This window comes from Loxodonta africana, chromosome 5 (assembly GCF_030014295.1).
Source record: "Loxodonta africana isolate mLoxAfr1 chromosome 5, mLoxAfr1.hap2, whole genome shotgun sequence".
NCBI classification, from domain to species: domain Eukaryota; kingdom Metazoa; phylum Chordata; class Mammalia; order Proboscidea; family Elephantidae; genus Loxodonta; species Loxodonta africana.
Genome location: NC_087346.1, coordinates 51,874,843 through 51,897,901, shown reverse-complemented (window position 1 = coordinate 51,897,901; position 23,059 = coordinate 51,874,843). Strand labels below are relative to the sequence as shown.

Below are 23,059 nucleotides of genomic sequence, written 5' to 3'. Positions count from 1 at the left end.
ACACCCTATACTAATCCTGCCTCATTAATATAAGAGACAACTCATTACCAAATGGGATTATAGATACAGGCATGAAAGTCAGGATTTATGACACATTTTGGGGGGAGGACACAATTCAATCCATACACTGTTCTAATTACACTATGGCCTATTTATTATAATATCGTGGCATATGTTTAGCATATTCCCAAATATATTTCTCCAGAGGCTGGGTTATAAAAAATTTGCCTCAATCTCTATGGAAGAAGTGCAATCCCCCACTGCAGCCTGTACATAGTAGTTGGATTCTCAGCCAGCTCATAACAGTGTATAAAATGAAGGCACTGCACTAATTGTATTATACAACTATACTCTGTGTGTAAAAGTGCTTTTGTATGTAGTACGTAGGGGGACACTATAAAGTATCCCCAGGAGCCCTGGTGGTACAGTGATCAAGCACTCAGCTGCTAACCAAATGGTTGTGAGTTTGAACCCAAGAGCCACTCTGCAGGACAAAGATGTGGCAGCCTGCTTCTGTAAAGATTTATGGCCTTGGAAACTGTATGGGAGGCTCTACTCCGTTGTGTAGGGTTGCTGAGTCAGAGTTGACTTGATGGCAGCGGGATAAAGTATCCACACAGTTTGCAAGTAGGGTGTTATGAGTGAAATTGTCTTCCCTTCAAAAAGATATGTTCAAGTCCTAACCCCCACATACCTGTGAATGTGACTTTATTTGGAAATAGCATTTGCAGATTTAGTTAGTTAACATGAGGTCATACTGGAGTAGGCTGGGCCCTAGCCCAATAGGACTGGTGTCCTTATAAAAAAAGAAGAGACACACAGAGCCATAGATGGAAAATGGCCATGTGAAGATGGAGGCAGAGATTGGAGTTATGCTACCCCAAGGCAAGGAATGCCTGGGGCTATCAGAAGCTGGAAGACATAAGAAAGGATCTTCCTCTAGAGCCTTCAGAGAGAACACAGCCCTACTGACAGACACCATGAATTTGGATTACTAGCCTCTAGAACTGTGAGAAAATAAATTTTTGTTTTAAACCACCCACTTTGTGGTAATGGCCCTAGAAAACCAATACATAGGGCTACACACAATAGATGGTTATCTATCCATAGACCCCAGTGTTGCTGGATGTTTTCATGCTTCCAACAATCTCTGCGAAATGTGATTCATTTGGAAGCAAAAGTACAAGCAGACTAAAAAGAATGAGGAGTTTTGGTGATGCTTGGAGGTCCCTAATAATTATGTTGTTGTTATTAGTTGTTGTAGAATCAATTGCAGCTCATAGTGACCCTGTTATGTGCAGAAAGAACTTTTCCGTAGGGTTTTCTTACCTATAATCTTTATGGAAGGAGGTTGCCAGGCCTGTCTTCCAAGGTGCCTCTGGGAGGGTTTGAACCCCAACCTTTTAGCTAGTAGTCAAGCATTTGAACATTTGTGCCACCCAGGGACTCCTCCGATAATTTTACCCCCTGATTATTATACTGAGTTGAGTAAGAGCATCTAAAATTAATAATTGAGGCTCCTGATTAATAGGAAAGAGCTATTCTCTTCCAAAGCCAGATTCCATTTTGATTTTTAGTATGGGCTCTGCTTTAAAACTACAGCCTGTTATTTCTGTAACTTTTGTGCTTTGCTGAAACCAGTAGATAAATAACTTTTTAAAGAGAATGAGGGGAAGTTGGCGGAATAGACAGACGCTTCGGTCGAGCCCTTTTTACAACAAAGACCTGAAAAAACAAGTGAGACGAGTATGTTTGTGACAAGCTGGGAGCCCTGAGCATCAAAGGCAAGCTTAGACAATGAACTGAGGGGCAGGGGAAGGAAGAGACCATTCAGAAGCGGAGAGGAGTTGCCGGACCTGAATCATGGGGACCCCTCAGGCAGCATTCCTGGAGCGGCTGCGGCAGTGGTGGTGGGCTGGTCCTAGCATTCAGCCGCAGTTTCCACAGGGAGAAGCAGCCAGCCACACAGCCCACTCACACCTCCGGAACCTGAGCAGAAGGGTGCTCTCAGCAAAAGATAAGTACTTGCGTATATTATACCGCGCCACCCACACCCCCAACCCAGCTTCAGCGGCTGAATCCCTAGGCCTGAGATAGACCCTGGTGAGCACCTGGAGCCGTCCTCCCAGCCTTGGGGAAGGAAAAAATTTCCAACTGGGGGGAAAAGATAATTTGTTAGTGCCATTAACTGGGGGAGCTCAGGACAGAAACGGCTCCTGTCCAGCCATAAACCGTCCATGGACCTCGAGCACCTTTCCCTTCTGCATGGACCTGTGTGGGCCTGTTTCGGGAGAATAGTTCCTTGTTGGCAAACTCCAACCATTTTAGTGGTGCAGTGGAGAGGTGGGTGTTTGACATTTGACATTGCTTTGCCTATTAAACAAGGTCCTCACCTACTCACAAGAGGGACCTAAGGACTGGTGGCTCCACTTGGGTCACCCAGCCACCTGTGACAGGGGCCCAGGGATAACTGGTACCTCCCAGTCCTTACAACAAAATCTTTGAGTGCCTATGGCCCCCCTGCAGAGCCCACTCACCAGCATGCTCTAGGTAACAGAGACATGTTTTCCTCAGAGACACTTGGGGGTCAGTTCTGAGCCCCCTGCCTTGTTCAGAGCGTGACCCCCTGCTGCAATCAGATACTGGTATATACGCCAATCACCACTGCCCATCTAAGACTGTAGGACAGAGCCTGTACCACACACTTCATGACCAGCTACCTGGAAACCTGAGCTGAATTGGTACAAGAAAACTGAATGGACTCCTAGACTGATATACCAGATAACAGCTCTAGCCAGCTGGGGACAGGACACCAGAGCTCCAAAGGTGAAAATAATCAAGCTAGCTCACTCAAGCAACCCATAGGGGTATACCAAAACAACACAAAGTAAGCAGCTACGACACAGTAAGCAAGCATAAACCAATACAATAACTTATAGATGGCTCAGAGACAGCAATCGATATCAAGTCACATAAAGAAGCAGGCCATGATCACCTCAACAGGCTCTCAAAACGAAGAATCCAGGGATCTTTTCGATGAAAGTGCATTCCTGGAATTACCAGAGGCAGAATACAAAAGTTTAATATACAGAACCCTTCAAGATATCAGGAAGGAAATGAGGCAATATGCAGAACAAGCCAAGGAACACACAGATAAAGCAACTGAAGAACTCAGAAAGATTATTCAGGAACATAATGAAAAGTTTAATAAGCCGGAAAAATCCATAGACAGAGAGCAATCAGAAATTCAGAAGATTAACAATAAAATTACAGAATTAGATAACAATAGAAAGTCAGAGGAGCAGAACTGAGCAAGTAGAAGCTAGAATTTCTGAACTCGAAGATAAATCACTTGGCACTAATATATTTGAAGAAAAATCAGATAAAAGAATTAAAATGAAGAAACCTTAAGAATCAAGTGGGACTCTATCAAGAGAAATAACCTATGAGTGACTGGAGTACCAGAACAGGGAAGGATAACGGAAAATACAGAGAAAATTGTTGAGGATTTGTTGGCAGAAAACTTCCCTGATATTGTGAAAGATGAGAAGATATCTATCCAAGATGCTCATTGAACTCCACATAAGGTAGATCTTAAAAGAAAGTCACCAAAACATATAATGATCAAGCTTGCCAAAACAAAAGATAAGGAGACAATTATAAGAGCAGCAAGGGATAAAAGAAAAGTCACCTACAAGGGAGAGCCAATAAGAATAAGCTTGGACTACTCGGCAGAAACCATGCAGGCAAGACGGCAATGGGATGACATGTTTAAAAAATTGAAGGAAAAAAATTGCCTGCCAAGAATCATATATCCAGCAAAACTGTCTCTTAAACATGAAGGTGAAATTAAGACATTTCCAGATAAACACAAGTTGAGGGAATTCGTAAAAACCAAACCAAAACTACAAGAAATACTAAAGGGAGTTCTTTGGTTAGAAAATCAATAATATCAGGTATCGACCCAAGACTAGAACACTGGGCAGAGCAACCAGAAGTCAACCCAGACAGGGAAATCCAAAAAAAAAAAAAAAAAAAAAAAGGCAAGAATCTATATGATTCTATTAAAACTGAACCACAAAAAGACAAACAACCCAATCAAAAATTGGGCAAAGGATATGAACACGTGATTCACTAAAGAAGATATTCAGGCAGCTAACAGATACATGAGAAAATGCTCTCGATCATTAGCCATTAGAAAAATGCAAATTAAACTATGATGAGATTCTATCTCACTCCTACAAGGCTGGCATTAATCCAAAAAACACAAAATAATAAATGTTGGAGAGGCTGCGGAGAGATTGGAACTCTTATACACTGCTGGTGGGAATGTAAAATGGTACAACCACTCCGGAAATCTATCTGGCATTTTCTTAAAAAGTTAGAAATACGACTACCATGCAACCCAGAAATCCCACTCCTCGGAATATACCCTAGAGAAATAAGAGCCTTTACACGAACAGATATATGTACACCCATGTTTATTGCAGGTCTGTTTACAATAGCAAAAAGCTGGAAGCAACCAAGGTGTCCATCAATGGATGAATAGTTAAATAAATTATGGTATATTCACACAATGGAATACTACGCATTGATAAAGAACAGTGACGAATCTGTGAAACATTTCATAACATGGAGGAACCTGGAAGGCATTATGCTGAGTGAAATTAGTCAGATGCAAAAGGACAAATATTGTATAAGACCACTATTATAAGATCTTGAGAAATAGTACAAACTGAGAAGAACACATTCTCTTGTGGTTATGAGAGGGGGGAGGGAGGGAGGGTGGGAGAGGGTTATTTACTGATTAGATAGTAGATAAGAACTACTTTAGGTGAAGGGAAGGACAATACTCAATACAGGGAAGGTCAGCTCAACTGGACTGGACCAAAACCAAAGAAGTTTCCGGGATAAACTGAATGCTTCAAAGGTCAGCGGAGCAAGGGCGGGGGTTTGGGAAATATGGCTTAAGGGGACTTCTAAGTCAATTGGCAAAATAAATTCTATTAAGAAAACATTCTGCATCCCACGTTGAAGTGTGGCATCTGGAGGCTTAAATGCTAACAAGTGGCCATCTAAGATGCATCAATTGATCTCAACCCACCTGGATCAAAGGAGAATGAAGAACACCAAGGTCACAAGATAATTATGAGCCCAAGAGACAGAAAGGGCCACATGAACTAGAGACTTACATCCTGAGACCAGAAGAACTAGATGGTGCCCGGCCACAACCGATGACTGCCCTGACAGGGAGCACAACAGAGAACCCCTGAGGGAGCAGGAGAACAGTGGGATGCAAACCCCAAATTCTCATAAAAAGACCAGACTTAATGGTCTGACTGAGACTAGAAGAATCCTGGTGGTCATGGTCCCCAAACCTTCTGTTGGCCCAGGACAGGAACCATTCCCGAAGACAACTCATCAGACATGGAAGGGACTGGACAATGGGTAGGAGAGAGATGCTGATGAAGTGTGAGCTACTTGTATCGGGTAGACATTTGAGACTGTGTTGGCATCTCCTGTCTAGAGGGGAGATGGGAGGGTAGAGAGGATTAGAAACTGGCAAAATTGTCACGAAAGGAGAGACTGGAAGGAGGGAGTAGGCTGACTCATTAGCGGGAGAGTAAATGGGAGTATGTAGTAAGGTGTATATAAATTTATATGTAACAGACTGACTTGATTTGTAAACTTTCACTTAAAACACAATAAAAATTACTAAAAAAAAAAAACAAAAAACCCAACACAGGGTAACGGTGATGTTATTATATAAAATAAGACAACATTAAAATAATAAAGAGCGACTAAGAAATGTAATCATACACCTTCCATATGGAGAGGAAGATACGGCGATACAAAGAAATAAAAGTTAGGTATAAATTTAGAAAAATAAAGGTAAATAATAAGGTAACCACAAAGGGGACAAACTATCCTACTCATCAAAATAAAATACAAGGGAAAAATACAGACTCAGCAGAAACAAAATCAACAACAAATATGAGCAAAGGACAACATATAAAGGAAATCTACTCAGCACATAAAATCAAGTGGGAAAAAGAAGCTGTCGACACACAAAAAAAGACATCAAAATGATAGCACTAAATTCATGCCATCCATAATTACCCTGAATGTAAATGGACTAAGGGCACCAATAAAGAGACAGAGAGTGGCAGAATGGATTAAAAAATAAGATCTGTCTATATGCTACCTACAAGAGACACACCTTAGACTTAGAGACATAAACAAACTAAAACTCAAAGGATGGGAAAAAATATATCAAGCAAACAACAATCAAAAAAGAGCAGGAGTGGCAATATTAATTTCTCACAAAATAAACTTTAAAGTTCAATACATCAGAAAGGATAAGGAAGGACACTATAGAATGATTAAAGGGACAATACACCAAGAAAATATAACCATATTAAATATTTATGCACCCAATGACAGGGCTGCAAGATACATAAAATAAACTCCATCAGCATTGAAAAGGGAGATAGACAGCTCCACAATAATAGTAGGAGGCTTCAACACACTACCTTCCGTGAAGGACAGGACATCCAGAAAGAAACTCAATAAAGACAGGGAAGATCTAAATGCCACAGTCAACCAAATTGACCTCACAGACATATACAGAACACTCCACCCAACAGCAACCAACTATACTTTCTTTTCTAGTGCACATGGAACATTCTCTAGAATAGACCACATATTAGGTCATAAAGCAAGCCTTAGCAGAATCCAAAACATTGAAATATTACAAAGCATCTTCTCTGACCATAAGGCCATAAAAGTGGAAATCAATAACAGGAAAAGCAGGGAAAAGAAATCAAACACTTGGAAACTGAACAATACCCTGCTCAAAAAAGACTGGATTATAGAAGACATTAAGGATGGAATAAAGAAATTCCGAGAATCCAATGAGAATGAAAACACTTCCTATCAGAACCTTTGGGACACAGCAAAAGCGGTGCTCAGAGGCCAATTTATATCAATAAATGCACACATCCAAAAAGAAGAAAGGGCCAAAATCAAAGAACTATCCCTACAACTTGAACAAATAGAAAGAGAGCAACAAAAGAAACCCTCAGCCACCAGAAGAAAACAAATAGTAAAAATTAGAGCAGAACCAAATGAAGTAGAAAACAGAAAAACGATTGAAAGAATTAACAAGACCAAAAGCTGATTCTTTGAAAAAATCAACAAAATTGATAAACCATTGACTAAACTGACAAAAGAAAAACAGGAGAGGAAGCAAATGACTGGTATAATGAATGAGATGGGCGATATTACAACAGATCCAACTGAAATTAAAAGAATCATATCAGATTACTATGAAAAATTATACTCTAATAAATTTGAAAACCTAGAAGAAATGGATGAATTCCTAGAAAACACAGCCTACCTAAACTTACACAAACAGAGGTAGAACAACTAAATAGACCCATAACAAAAGAGGAGATTGAAAAGGTAACCAAAAAACTCCCAACAGAAAAAAGCCCTGGTCCGGATGGCTTCACTGCAGAGTTCTACCAAACTTTCAGAGAAGCGTTAACACCACTACTACTAAAGGTATTTCAGAGGATGGAAAACTACCAAATTCATTCTATGAAGCCACCATATCCCTGATACCAAAACCAGGTAAAGACTCCACAAGAAAAGAAAATTATAGACCTATATCCCTCATGAATGTAGATGCAAAAATCCTCAACAAAGTTCTAGCCAATAGAATTCAACAACGTATCAAAAAAATAATTCACCATGACCAAGTGGGATTCATGCCAGGTATGCAGGGATGGTTCAACAGTAGAAAAACAATTAATGTAATCCACCACATAAATAAAACAAAAGACAAGAATCCCAAGATTTTATCAATTGTTGCAGAAAAGGCATTTGACAAAGTTCAACACCCATTCATGGTAAAAACTCTCAGCAAAATAGGAATAAAGGGAAATTTCTCAATATATTTAAGGGCATTTATACAAAGCCAACAGCCAACATCACCCTAAATGGAGAGAGCCTGAAAACATTCCCGTTGAGATCGGGAGCCAGACAAGGATGCCCTTTATCACCACTCTTATTCAACATTGTGCTGGAAGTCCTAGCCAGAGCAATTAGGCTAGATAAAGAAATATAGGGCACCCAGATTGGCAAGAAAGAAGTCAAAGTATCTCTATTTGCAGATGACATGATCTTATACACAGAAAACCCTAAGGAATCCTCCAGAAAACTACTGAAACTAATAGAAGAGTTCAGCAGAGTACCGGGATACAAGATAAACATACAAAACTCAGTTGGATTCCTCTACACCAACAAAAAGAACATCGAGGAGGAAATCACCAAATCAATGCCGTTTACAGTAGCCCCCAAGAAGATAAAATAAACAAAAAAAAAAGAGAGAAGATAAAATACTTAGGAATAAATCTTAGCAGAGATGTAAAAACTTATACAAAGAAAACTACAGTACGCTTCTGCAAGAAACCAAAAGAGACTTACATAAGTGGAAGAACATACCTTGCTCATGGATAGGAAGACTTAACATTATAAAAATGTCTATTCTACGAAAAGCGATGTATACATTTAATGCAATTCCGAACCAAATCCCAATGACATTCTTTTTTTTTTTTTTTATTAACTCTTATTGAGCTTCAAGTGAACGTTTACAAATCAAGTCAGAGTGTCACATATAAGTTTATATACACCTTACTCCGTACTCCCACTTGCTCTCCCCCTAATGAGTCAGCCCTTCCAGTCTCTCCTTTCGTGACAATTTTTTCAGCTTCCAACTCTCTCTATCCTCCCATCCCCCCTCCAGACAGGAGATGCCAACACAGTCTCAAGTGTCCACCTGATATAATTAGCTCACTCTTCATCAGCATCTCTCTCCTACCCACTGTCCAGTCCCTTTCATATCTGATGAGTTGTCTTCGGGAATGGTTCCTGTCCTGGGCCAACAGAAGGTTTGGGGACCATGACCGCCGGGATTCCTCTAGTCTCAGTCAGACCATTAAGTATGGTCTACTTGTGAGAATTTGGGGTCTGCATCCCACTGATCTCCTGCTCCCTCAGGGGTTCTCTGTTGTGCTCCCTGTCAGGGCAGTCATCAGTTGTGGCCGGGCACCAACTAGTTCTTCTGGTCTCAGGATGATGTAGGTCTCTGGTTCATGTGGCCCTTTCTGTCTCTTGGGCTCTTAGTTATCGTGTGACCTTGGTGTTCTTCATTCTCCTTTGATCCAGGTGGGTTGAGACCAATTGATGCATCTTAGATGGCCGCTTGTTAGCATTTAAGACCCCAGACGCCACATTTCAAAGTGGGATGCAGAATGTTTTCATAATAGAATTATTTTGCCAATTGACTTAGAAGTCCCCTTAAACCATGGTCCCTAAACCCCCGCCCTTGCTCCGCTGACCTTTGAAGCATTCAGTTTATCCCGGAAACATCTTTGCTTTTGGTCCAATCCAGCCAAAGACATTCTTTAATGAGATGGAGAAACAAGTCACCAACTTCATATGGAAGGGAAAGAGGCCCCGGATAAATAAGGCATTACTGAAAACGAAGAACAAAGTACGAGGCCTTACGTTACCTGATTTTAGAACCTATTATACCGTCACAGTAGTCAAAACAGCCTGGTACTGGTACAGCAACAGATACATGGACCAATGGAACAGAATTAAGAATCCAGACATAAATCCATCCACATGTGAGCAGCTGATATTTGACAAAGGCCCCAAAACAGTTAAATGGGGAAAAAACAGTCTTTTTAACAAATGGTGCTGGCATAACTAGATATCCATCTGCAAAAAAATGAGACAAGACCCATACCTCACTCCATGCACAAAAACTAACTCAAAATGGATCAAAGACCTAAATATAAAATCTAAAGCGATAAAGATCATGGAAGAAAAAATAGGGACAGTGTTAGGAGCCCTCATACATGGCATAAACAGTACAGAAAACATTATAAAGAACGTAGAAGAATAACTAGATAACTGGGAGCTCCTAAAAATCAAACACTTATGTTCATCCAAAGACTTCACCAAAAGAGTAAAAAGACTACCTACAGACTGGGAAAAAAGTTTTTAGCTATGACATTTCTGATCAGTGCCTGATCTCTAAAATCTACATAATATTGCAAAAACTCAACTGCAAAAAGACAAATAACCTAATTAAAAAATGGACAAAAGATATGAATAGACACTTGACTAAAGAAGACATTCAGGTAGCTAACAGATACATGAGGAAATGCTCACAATCATTAGCCATTAGAGAAATGCAGATCAAAACTGCAATGAGATTCCATCTCACTCCTACAAGGCTGGCATTAATGCAAAAACCACAAAATAATAAATGTTGGAGAGGCTGTGGAGAGATTGGAAGACTTATACACTACTGGTGGGAATGTCAAATGGTACAAGCACTTTGGAAATGGATTTGGCGCTTCCTTAAAAAGCTAGAAATAGAACTGCCATAGGATCCAGTGATCCCACTCCTTGGAATACATCCTAGAGAAATAAGAGCCTTTACACGAACAGATATATCTACACCCATTTTTTATGGTAGCACTGTTTGCAATAGCAAAAAGATGGAAGCAACCAAGGTGCCCATCAATGGATGAATGGATAAATAAATTATGGTATATTCACACAATGGGATACTACGTATCGATAAAGAACAGTGAGGAATCTAACATTTCATAACATGGAGGAATCTGGAAGGCATTATGCTGAGTGAAATTAGTCAGTTGCAAAAGGACAAGTATTGTATAAGACCGCTATTATAAGAACTTGAGAAAGAGTATAAACTGAGAACACATTCTCTTGTGGTTACGAGAGGGGGGAGGGAGGGAGAGTGGGAGAGGAGTACTCACTAATTAGATAGTAGATAAGAACTACTTTAGGTGAAGGGAAAGACAGCACACAGTACAGGGGAGGTCAGCACAATTAGATTAAACCAAAAGCAAAGAACTTTCCTGAATAAACTGAATGCTTTGAAGGCCAGCGTAGGAGGTGCAGGGGTCTGGGGACCATGGTGTCAGGGGACATCTAAGTCAATTGGCATAATAAAATCTATTAAGAAAACATTCTGCATCCCACCTTGAAGTGTGGCATCTGGGGTCTTAAATGCTAGCAAGTAGCCATCTAAGATGCACCAATTGGTCTTGACCTACCTGGATCAAAGGAGAATGAAGAACACCAAGGACACAGGTGATTATGAGCCCAAGAGACAGAAAGGGCCACATGAACCAGCGACTACATCATCCTGAGACCAGAAGAACTAGATGGTGCCTGGCTACAACTGATGACTGCCCTGACAGGGAACACAACAGAGAACCACTGAGGGAGCAGGACACCAGTGGGATGCAGACCCCAAATTCTCACAAGACCAGACTTAATGGTCTGACTGAGACTGGAAGGATCCCGGTGGTCATGGCCCCCAGACCTTCTGTTGGCCCAGGACAGGAACCATTCTGGAAGCCAACTCTTCAGACATGGATTGGACTGGATAATGGATTGGAGAGGGATGCTGGTGAGGAGTGAGCTTCTTGGATCAGGTGGACACTTGAGACTATGTTGGCATCTCCTGCCTGGACGGGGAGATGAGCGAGTGGAGGGGGTTAGAAGCTGGCGAAAAGGACATGAAAAAAGAGAGTGGAGGGAGAGAGCAGGCTGTCTTGTTAGGGGGAGAGTAATTGGGAGCGTGTAGCAAGGTGTATATGGGTTTTTGTGTGAGAGACTGACTTTATTTGTAAAGTTTCACTTAAAGCACAATAAAAATTATTAAAAAAAAAAAAGAATGAGGGAACTTTAACCACTCTCAGCAAACAAAATGATGGGGCCAACATGCATTCCCAGAAAACAAAAGATCAGGGCGTAAAATCGTTTAGGGTGAGTATGTCAAGATGTAAATGATTATTCTCAGGAAGAAAATGTTCCTAACTAACCAAACTGGTCAGGATGTAAACCATTTAAGAAGACTATGTAAACAGTTTGTTCCCAGAACCGACTACAATCATGAATACCCACAACCCCATTGCTGTCAAGTCAATTCTGCTCATAATGACCCTATAAGATAGAATAGAACTGCCACATAGGGTTTCCAAAGCTGTAAATCTTTAAAGAAGCAGACTGCCACATCTTTCTCCCATGGAGAGGCTGGTGGGTTCAAACCACAAACCTTTTGGTTAATATTAGCAGCTGAACACTTAATCACTGTGCCACCAGGGCTCCTTACAATCAGGAATAAATAAAACCAAACCCGTTGCTGTCAAGTCGATTCCAACTTGTAGGTGACCAGAATTCCACCATCAAGAATAACTAAACCAGCTGGCTCACTCCCCCCACAACCGGATGGCCAACCTTGACGTTTTGAAGGACTTCAGAGTGAAGCTGATCTTTATCTACATTCAACCATAGCTCCCCCTGCCTTTTCTTTGTTTCTCTGTGTATAAAAACCTCTAACTCGATAGAGACAGTGGAACACTGTGTTGAGAACATCCTCAACTCTGTGTTTTCTCAATTTGCAAATTAAAAAAAATTTATTCCTCAATAAAACTCTTTGCTTTTACTTTAAGTAGACTCTGTAGCTTGTGCTATATGACAGAGTTGTTGCTTCACTCTTCTTCCCAGAAGTGAATTAAACTTTATTAAGGCTGCTGCTTTTTGGATTGAATTACTGATACTTCACTCTCCTTAGATTCTTCCTGTCAAGTTCATTTCTCTTCTCTGATCATCTCACCCAGTGGTTTATCAGTAGAGACTCTTCCTCAGCAGCAGGAAGAACAGTTCCTGGGCATTTAAGTTAACTTCGACTGGACTGAAAAGAACACTGTAGCTGAATCCCTGGTGTTGATTCATGTCCTCGATGAAAAGGACTGTAGTAAAAGGGAATAATGTGCATGGAGGCCAGAAGAGGGAACCAAAGAGCAATAATCCTCACCTGAGTATCCAGTGCCGTCTAGGGGAGAACGTGCCTTGACTGCCATGGGCACATCAGGCTGTTAACACAACACACTTCCTCCAGGACGTTCAAATGGTGGTTTGGTTTACCATACAATTTAAAATTTTTATGAATGAATATATGAATGAATGAATATTTAGGGGAGATCTTATGCTAAGAACCGAGAGTAGCATTCCTGTCTGCAGGGCAGATAAATTCTCAATCAAAAAAATTATACCTTGATATTCTAGATACTAGATCAGCCTCTTATTTGAATAACATTGGGTAACGTGATAAAAAGGAATTTCCGGATTGCAAAGCAGAGGACCAGGCCTCACCATGTACATGTACGTGTACAGCCAGTTGTATTCTTTCATTCACTGAAAAATTATCAACCTCCTACTATGTGCCAGGCACAGTGTACTAGCACATGGTACATAGCACGTAGTGCTAGACTCTGGGGTTATCACAGAGAAGAAGAGACAGTGCTTGCCTCAAGGGGTAAACAATCCAATAAACCCAAACCCACTGCTGTCGAGTTGATTCCGGCTCAAACAGTCTAATAGGAAAAAAAAAAATAGGAAGGAGAAGTTAAACGGGAAATTTCTCTACAGTGTGATGAGAATGATGATAGGAACAAGTGTGAGTACTTTGGAGAAAACTGGGAGAGGCACCTAATGCATGCCAGGGGACTGGGGCAGGTTTCTGTCAGGAAATGAGATCTAGTGGAGTTGGCCAGGGGAGGTGGGAGAGCCTTCCAGGCAGTGCTTGTGGGAGCCAAATGGAGAAGCCCAGAGGCCACAGTGACTGGAGTTTAGAACTTAGGGGGTGGGGTGTGGGGGAAGGAGTGAGCCCAGAACTGGAGAGGTACTGAGTCACTACAGCCTACTGAGGTTTTTGATGTCACTCAGAGGGAAAAGGGGAAATAATTAAAGGGGGATGAAATCTTTAGATTTGTTGTTTCTAAAGATCACTGGCTGCATTTTACAGACTGGAGTCAAAGGATAAAGTTTAACATCATGGAAGTTAAAATACGAAGTTTGTTTGAGGCACCTAGAATCCAAAGTCTGTTTTGATGTCTCCTAATCTCTAATCTTTAATTTGGAAACCCTGGTGGTGTAGTGGTTAAGTGCTATGCCTGCTAACCAAGAGGCTGGCAGTTTGAATCCACCAGGCACTCCTTGGAAACACTATGGGGGCGGTTCTACCCTGTCCTATAGGGTCACTATGAGTTGGAACTGATTTGAAGGCAGTGGGGTTTTTTTTTGGTTTTAATTTCTAATTTAAACAATTTTGTAAAGTTTCTAAATTCTAATACGAGATTCCAGGAACACATTTTGCTACCATCAGGGCTACCACCCAAGACCCTCTCTTGAGCCCACAAGGGGACAGTCTGAGAAGCAGAGATGAATCATTAGCTGAGGGAGAGCAATCTGCAGCATCAGGAGCAAAGCGATGAGCGGATGGGTGGGGCTTCTGTAACCTCTGTTGTCTCTTGACTGGGTCTGTTGTCCCTGGAGGAGTGCTCATATTTAGGTGGCATATTTAAGCAGGCTGTATTTTAACCTGGGGCTGCCGATGGTCTAACATGCTATTATAGGAATGAAACTAACATGATCTGAGTGCCAACTATATGCGAGCTACTGAACCAATGATGTTTTATGAACACAATATGATATAATGATCCTTACAACTATTTGTAGTATCTACTATCGTGGAGAGGAAGGAGTAAAGAGAAGTTAAATAACTTGCCTAAAATCACAGAGATAATAAATGACAGAGCCAGGATTTGAAGATAACTCTAGCTCTTTTACGTTTGGCTACCACCTATTTAGGAGACCTTGTGGTGCAGTGCTTAAAGTGCTCAGCTGCTACCCAAAAGTTTGGTGGTCTAAGCCCACCAGTTGCTCCGTTGCTCCGTGGGAGAAAGACGTGGCAGTCTGCCTTCATAAAGATCTACAGCCTCGGAAACCCTATGAGGCAGTTCCTTGAGTCAGAATTGACTCAATGGCAGTGGGGGGACCCACCAATTAATTTCTATTTTACACAACCTGGTGTTTAACAGTTATCTTGGCAGTGTTGATTGTAGCTGGTTGAAAACCCACATCCAGACAAACAAAGTCTCTCTAAATTTGCATCGTCATCTATTTTGGCAAGATCAGTATCTGACACCACAGTGTACTCAGAGAAGGTACTGAACCCCATAAAATGGTAAATTGGTTTTCCCTTGCAGGTAAACCTACTGGGTTTGTCTTGCATTAGTTCCTGATCAGCAACAGGATTTTTGACTTCACTGACGCGGGGGTGGGGGGGGGGTGGGGGGAGGTGAGGGATACAAAGGAGGAAAAAGTAAACGTACTATCGACTAACTTAAAAAAAATTTTTTTTGTTGTGCTTTAAGTGAAACTTTACAAATAAAGTCAGTCTCTCACACAAAAACCCATATACACCTTGCTACGTACTCCCAATTGCTCTCCCCCTAATGAGGCAGCCTGCTCCCTCCCTCCACTCTCTCTTTTCATGTCCATTTTGCCAGCTTCTAACCCCCTCCACTCGCTCATCTCCCCTCCAGGCAGGAGATGCCAACATAGTCTCAAGTGTCCACCTGATTCTAGAAGCTCACTCCTCACCAGCCTCCCTCTCCAACACATTGTCCAGGCCAATCCACGTCTGAAGAGTTGGCTTTGGAAATGGTTCCTGTCCTGGGCCAACAGAAGGTCTGGGGGCCATGACCACCGGGATCCTTTCAGTCTCAGTTAGACCATTAAGTCTGGTCTTTTTACAAGAATTTGGGGTCTGCATCCCACTGGTGTCCTGCTCCCTCGGTGGTTCTCTGTTGTGTTCCCTGTCAGGGCGGTCATCAGTTGTAGCTGGGCACCATCTAGTTCTTCTGTTCTCAGGCTGATGTAGTCTCTGGTTTATGTGGCCATTTTTGTCTCTTGGGCTCGTAATTACCTTGTGTCCTTGGTGTTCTTCATTCTCTTTTGATCCAGGTGGGTTGAGACCAATTGATGCATCTTAGATGGCTACTTGCTAGTATTTAAGACCCCAGACGCCACCCTACAAAGTGGGATGCAGAATGCTTTCTTAATAGATTTTATTATGCCAATTGACTTAGATGTCCCCTGACACCATGGTCCCCAAATCCCTGCCCCACTACTCTGGCCTTCGAAGCATTCAGTTTATTCAGGAAAGTTCTTTGCTTTTGGTTTAGTCCAATTGTGCTGACCTCCCCTGTATTGTGTGTTGTCTTTCCCTTCACCTAAAGCAGTTCTTATCTACTAATCTAATTAGTAAAAACCCCTCTCCCACCCCCCTTCTCCCCCCCTCATAACCATCAAAGAATATTTTCTTCCCTGTTTAAACTATTTCTCAAGTTCTTATAATAGTGGTCTTATACAATAGTTGTCCTTTTGCAACCGACTAATTTCACTCAGCATAATGCCTTCCAGATTCCTCCATGTTATGAAATGTTTCACGGATTCATCACTGTTTTTTATCGATGCGTAATATTCCATTGTGTGAATATACCATAATTTATTTATCCATTCATCTGTTGATGGGCACCTTGGTTGCTTCCATCTTTTTGCTATTGTAAACAGTGCTGCAATAAACATGGGTGTGCTTATATCTGTTAGTGTAAAGGCTCTTATTTCTATAGGATATATTCCAAGGGGTGGGATTGCTGGATCATATGCTAGTTCTATTTGAAGCTTTTTAAGGAAGCGCCAAATCGATTTCCAAAGTGGCTGTACCATTTTACATTCCCGCCAGTAGTGTATAAGTGTTCCAATCTCTCCACAGCCTCTCCAGCATTTATGATTTTGTGGTTTTTGGATTAATGCCAGCCTTGTTGGAGTGAGATGGAATCTCACTGTAGTTTGATTTGCATTTCTCTAGTGGCTAATGATCATGAGCATTTCCTCATGTATCTGTTAGCTACCTGAATGTCTTCTTTGGTGAAGTATCTGTTCGTATCCTTTCCCCATTTTTTAATTGGGTTATTTCTCTTTTTGTAGTTGAGTTTTTGCAGTTATTATGCAGATTTTAGAGATCATGCTCTGATCGGATATGTCACAGCTAAAAACTTTTTCCCAGTCTTTAGGTAATCGTTTTAAACTTTTGGTGTAGTCTTTGGATGAGCATAGGTGCTCAACTTTTAGGAGCTCCCAGTTATCTACTTTTTCTTCCGCATTGTTAGTAATGTTTTGTATATTGTTTATGTCATGTATTAGGACTCCTAATGTTGTCCCTATTTTTTCTTCCATGATCTTCATTGTTTTAGATTTTATATTTAGGTCTTTGACCCATTTTCAGCTTGTTTTTGTGCATGGAGTGAGGTATGAGTCTTGTCTCATTTTTTTGCAGATGGATATCCAGTTATGCCAGCACCATTTGTTAAAAAGACCATCTTTTCCACATTTAACTGTTTTGGGCCTTTTGTCAACTATCAACTGCTCATATGTGGATGGATTTATGTCTGGATTCTCAATTCTGTTCCATTGGTCTATGTATCTGTTGTGGTACCAGTACCAGCCTGTTTTGACTAATAATAGGTTCTAAAATCAGGTAGAGTAAGGCCTCCCACTTTGTTCTTCTTTTTCAGTAATGCTTTCCTTATCTGGGGCCTCTTTCCCTTCCACACGAAGTTGGTGATTTGTTTCTCCATCTCATTAAAAAATGTCTTTGGAATTTGGATCAGAATTGCATTAAATCTATAGATCGCTTTTGGTAGAATAGACATTTTTATAATGTTAAGTCTTCCTATCCATGAGTAAGGTACGTTTTTCCACTTATGTAGGTCTATTTTGGTCTCTTGCAGAAGTGCTTTGTAGTTTTCTTTGCATAAGTCTTTTACATCTCTGGTAAGATTTCTTCCTAAGTATTTTATCTTCTTGGGGGCTACAGTAAATGGTACTGGTTTGGTGATTTCTTCTTGGATGTTCTTTCTGTTGCTGAAGAGGAATTCAACCGATTTTTGTGTGTTTATCTTGTATCCCAATACTCTGCTGAACTCTTCTATTAGTTTCAGTAGCTTTCTGGAGGATTCCTTAGGATTTTCTGTGTATAAGATCAAGTCACCTCAAATAGAGATACTTGTACTTCTTCCTTGTCAATCTGGATGGCCTTTATTTCTTTATCTGGCCTAACTGCTCTGACTAGGACCTCCAGCACAATGTTGAATAAGAGCAGTCAAAAAGGGCATCCTAGTCTGGTTCCCGATCTCAAGGGGAATGTTTTCAGGCTCTGTCCATTTAGGGTGACGTCATCTGTTGGCTTTGTATAAATGCCCTTTATTATGTTGAGGAATTTTCCTTCTATTCCTATTTTGCTGAGAGTTTTTATCATGAATGAGGGTTGAACTTTGTCAAATGCCTTTTCTGCAACAATTGATAAAATCTTGGGATTCTCGTCTTTTGTTTTATTTATGTGGTGGGTTACATTAATTGTTTTTCTAATGTTGAACCATCCTTGCATACCTGGCATGAATCCCACTTGGTTATGGTGAATTATTTTTTTTTTTGATACGTTGTTGAATTCTATTGGCTAGAATTTTGTTGAGGATTTTTGCATCTAAGTTCTTGAAGGATATAGGTCCGTAATTTTCTTTTACGTGGAGTCTTTACCTGGTTTTGTTATCAGAGATATGGTGGCTTCATAGAATGAGTTTGGTAGTATTCCGTCCTTTTCTATGCTCTGAAATACCTTTAGTAGAGTGGTGTTAACTCTTCTCTGAAAGTTTGGTTGAACTCTGCAGTGAAGCTATCCGGACCAGGGCTTTTTTTGCGCGCGGGGGGGGGGGGGGGCGGGGCGGGGGGGAAGTTTTTTGGTTACCTTTTCAATCTCTTCTTTTGTTATGAGTCCATTTAGTTATTCTACCTCTGTTTGTTTTAGTTTAGGTAGGTAGTGTTTTCTAGGAATTCATCCATTTCTTCTAGGTTTTCAAATTTATTAGAGTATAATTTTTCATAGTACTCTGATATGATTCTTTTAATTTCAGTTGGGTCTGTTGTAATATCGCCCATCTCATTCATTATACCAGTCATATGCTTCCTCTCCTGTTTTTTTTTTGTCAGTTTAGTCAATAGTTTATCAATTTTGTTGATTTTTTCAAAGAATCAGCTTTTGGTCTTGTTAATTCTTTCAATCGTTTTTCTGTTTTCTGCTTCATTTGGTTCTGCTCTAATTTTTATTATTTGTTTTCTTCTGGTGCCTGAGGGTTTCTTTTGTTGCTCTCTTTCTATTTGTTCAAGTTGTAGGGATAATTCTTTGATTTTGGCCCTTTCTTCTTTTTGGATGTGTGCATTTATTGATATAAATTGGCCTCTGAGCACCGCTTTTGCTGTGTCCCAAAGGTTCTGTTAGGAAGTGTTTTCATTCTCATTGGATTCTCGGAATTTCTTTATTCCATCCTTAATGTCTTCTATAATCCAGTCTTTTATGGGCAGGGTATTGTTCAGTTTCCAAGTGTTTGATTTCTTTTCTCTGCTTTTCCTGTTATTGATTTCCACTTTTACGGCCTTATGGTCAGAGAGGATGCTTTGTAATATTTCAATGTTTTGGATTCTGCTAAGGCTTGCTTTATGACCTAATATGTGGTCTATTCTAGAGAATGTTCCATGTGCACTAGAAAAGAAAGTATAGTTGGTTGCTGTTGGGTGGAGTGTTCTGTATATGTCTGTGAGGTCAATTTGGTTGACTGTGGCATTTAGATCTTCCCTGTCTTTATTGAGTTTCTTTCTGGATGTCCTGTCCTTCACGGAAAGTGGTGTGTTGAAGTCTCCTACTATTGTTGTGGAGCTGTCTATCTCCCTATTCAATGCTGATAGAGTTTGTTTTATGTAACTTGTAGGCCTGTCATTGGGTGCATAAATATTTAATATGGTTATATCTTCTTGGTGTATTGTTCCTTTAGTCATTATATAGTGTCCTTCCTTATCCTTTCTGATGTATTTAACTTTAAAGTCTATTTTGTCAGAAATTAATATTGCCACTCCTGCTTTTTTTTGACTGTTGTTTGCTTGATATATTTTTTCCCATCCTTTGAGTCTTTGTGTCTCTAAATCCAAGGTGTGTCTCTTGTAGGTAGCATATAGACAGATCTTGTTTTTTAATCCATTCTGCCATGCTCTGTCTCTATATTGGTTCATTTAGTCTATTTACACTCAGCATAATTATGGATAGGTATGAATTTAGTGCTATCACTAAATTTTTTTTATTTATGAATTTAGTGCTATCATTTTGATGTCTTTTTTTGTGTGTTGTTGACAGTTTCTTTTTCCCACTAAATTTTATGTGCTCAGTAGATTATCTTTATATATTGCCCTTTCCTCATTTGTTGATTTTGTTTCTACCGAGTCTCTAATTTTTTCTTGTGTTTTATTTTGTTGTGTGGATAGTTTGTCTCCTCTGTGGTTACCTTATTATTTACCCCTATTTTTCTAAATTTAAACCTAACTTTTATTTCTTTGTATCTCCTTATCTTCCTCTCCATATGGAAGATCTATAACTACATTTCTTAGTCCCTGTATTGTTTTAATGCTGTCTTCTTTTACATAATAACGTCGCTGTTACCCTCTTTTGAACATGTTTTAAATCTTGATTTATTTTTTTTGATTTCCCTGTCTGAGTTGACTTCTGATTGCTCTGTCCAGTGTTCTAGTCTTGGGTCGATACCTGATATTATTGATTTTCTAACCAAAGAATTCCCTTTAGTATTTCTTGTAGTTTTGGTTTGGTTTTTGCGAATTCCTGAAACTTCTGTTTATCTAGAAATGTCCTAATTTCACCTTCATATTTGAGACGCAGTTTTGCTGGATATATGACTCTTGGCTGGCAGTTTTTTTCCTTCAGTGTTTTAAATAAGTCATCCTGTTGCCTTCTTGCCTGCATATTTTCTGCCTAGTAGTCTGACCTTATTGTTATTGACTCTCCTTTGCAGGTGACTTTTCGTTTACTCCTAGCTGCTCTTAAAATTCTCTCTTTGTCTTTGGTTTTGGCAAGTTTGATTTTAATATGTCTTGGTGACTTTCTTTTAACATCTACGTTTTGTGGAGTTCGATGAGCATCTTGGATAGATATCTTCTCATCTTTCACGATATCAGGGAAATTTTCTGCCAACAAATCTTCAACAATTCTCTCTGTATTTTCTGTTATCCCTCCTTGTTCTGGTACTCCAATCACTCGTAGGTTATTTGTCTTGATAAAGTCCCACAGGATTCTTAACGTTTCTTCATTTTTTAAAATTCTTTTATTTGATTTATCTTCAGATATATTAGTGCCAGAGGATACCCTGGTGGTGTAGTTGTTAAGTGCTATGGCTGCTAATCATAAGGGTCAGCAGTTCAAATTCACCAGGCACTCCTTGGAAACTCTATGGGACAGTTCTACTCTGTTCTATAGGGTCGCTATGAGTTGGAGTCAACCCAATAGCACTGGGTTTGGTTTGTTTTTTTTTTCATATATTAGTGCCAAGTGTTTTATTTTCAAGTTCATAACTTTTGCCTTCCACTTGCTCAATTCTGCTTCTCTGACTTTCTATTGAGTTGTCTACTTCTGTAATTTTATTGTTAATCTTCTAAATTTCTGATTGCTGTCTGTCTATGGATTTTTCTAGGTTATTAAATTTTTCATTATGTTACTGAATAATCTTTTTAATTTCTTCAATTGCTTTATCTGTGTGTTCCTTGGCTTATTCTACATATTACCTCATTTTCTTCCTGATGTCTTGAAGGGTTCTGTATATTAATCTTTTGTATTCTGCCTCTGGTAATTCCAGGAAGGCACTTTCATCTAGAAGATCCTTTTATTCTTTGTTTTGAAAGCTTGTTGAGGGGATCATGGTCTGTTTTCTTTATGTGACTTGATATAGACTGTTGTCTCCAAGACATCTATAAGCTGTCGTATTAGGTTATTTTATGTTCACCTACTGTGTCTTAGCTTCCTGATTTGTTTTGTTTTGATATTCCCAAATGGGTTCCTTGAGTGAGCTATCTTGATTATTTTCTCCTTAGGAGCTCTGACATTCTGTCTCTGGATGGTTAGAGCTGTTATCAGGTATTATCAGTCTAGGAAGCCATTCACTTTTCTTATATGACTTCAGCTCAGGTGTCCAGGTAGCTGATCATCAAGTGTGTGCTACATGCTCTATCTTGCAGTCTTAGAGGGGCTGGGGTGATTGGTGTAGGTACCGGTATCTGGTGGCAGCAGGGAGTCACACTCTGAACAAGGCAGGGTGCTGAGAATCATCCCCCACACGTCTCTGAGGAAAGCATGTCCCTGTTCCCTAGAGTGTACAGGTGGGTGGGTCCTGCAGATGGACCATGGGCACCCAATGTTTTTGGTTGTAAGGACTGGGAGGTACCATTTTGATTAACTTTTTAAAAAAAATATGTTGCATTTTATATATTTGTTATGACAATTTTATAAGATGCAAAAATTGAGAAAATGACTTGAGACTTTTCACCTAAATGTGTAGTCCATTAGATATATTCTAAATATAATAATGATCATAATAATAACAAGCTTTTATTGAATGCTTTTTACGCACCAGAAACTCTCTTAAGGACTTTATATGTATTAACTCTCAAATCTATTTATTATGGAAAATATTTTTAAAAAATATAAGAAATATATATATATAAAATAAAAGTGGAAAGAATAGCATAATGTACCCATGTACCCATCCTCCAGCTCCAGCAATTATCAATTTATGGCCAATCTTATTTCATGCATTACCTCTCCCCACTGCACCTATCTCGCCCCCAGTGGACTGTTTTGAAGCAAATCCTATACATCATCATTTAATCTGAAAGTACTTCAGTATGTATCTCTAAAAGACAAGGATTATTTTAGGTTCACACCTTGCCTTTGGTTGACGTGTTGCTTAAATCTCTTTTAATCTATATGTTTCCCCTCTCCTTTTTTTCTTCTCCTTGCGGTTTATTTGTTCATGAAACTGAGTCATTTGTCCTGTAGAGTTTTACTCGTTCTGGATTTTGCTGATTACTTCTCTATAGTGTGGTTTAGGAGTCCCTGGGTGGTGTAATTTATAGGGTTGCTAAATCGACTCAGTGGCAACCTGTGGTTGGCTGCTCACTGAAAGGTTGGAGGTATGATTCTATCCAG

At 39.9% G+C, this 23,059-nt stretch overlaps 1 protein-coding gene across 1 annotated transcript in view; it reads right to left on the bottom strand.

The window, feature by feature from the left end:
* Window positions 1-23,059, bottom strand: part of LOC135231487 (all-trans-retinol dehydrogenase [NAD(+)] ADH4-like) — a 51,574-nt gene that overhangs the window by 14,551 nt on the left and 13,964 nt on the right. Inside the window, 1 exon segment of the mRNA XM_064286304.1 lies at window positions 14,995-15,224. Coding sequence (XP_064142374.1) covers window positions 14,995-15,224 — 230 coding nt within the window.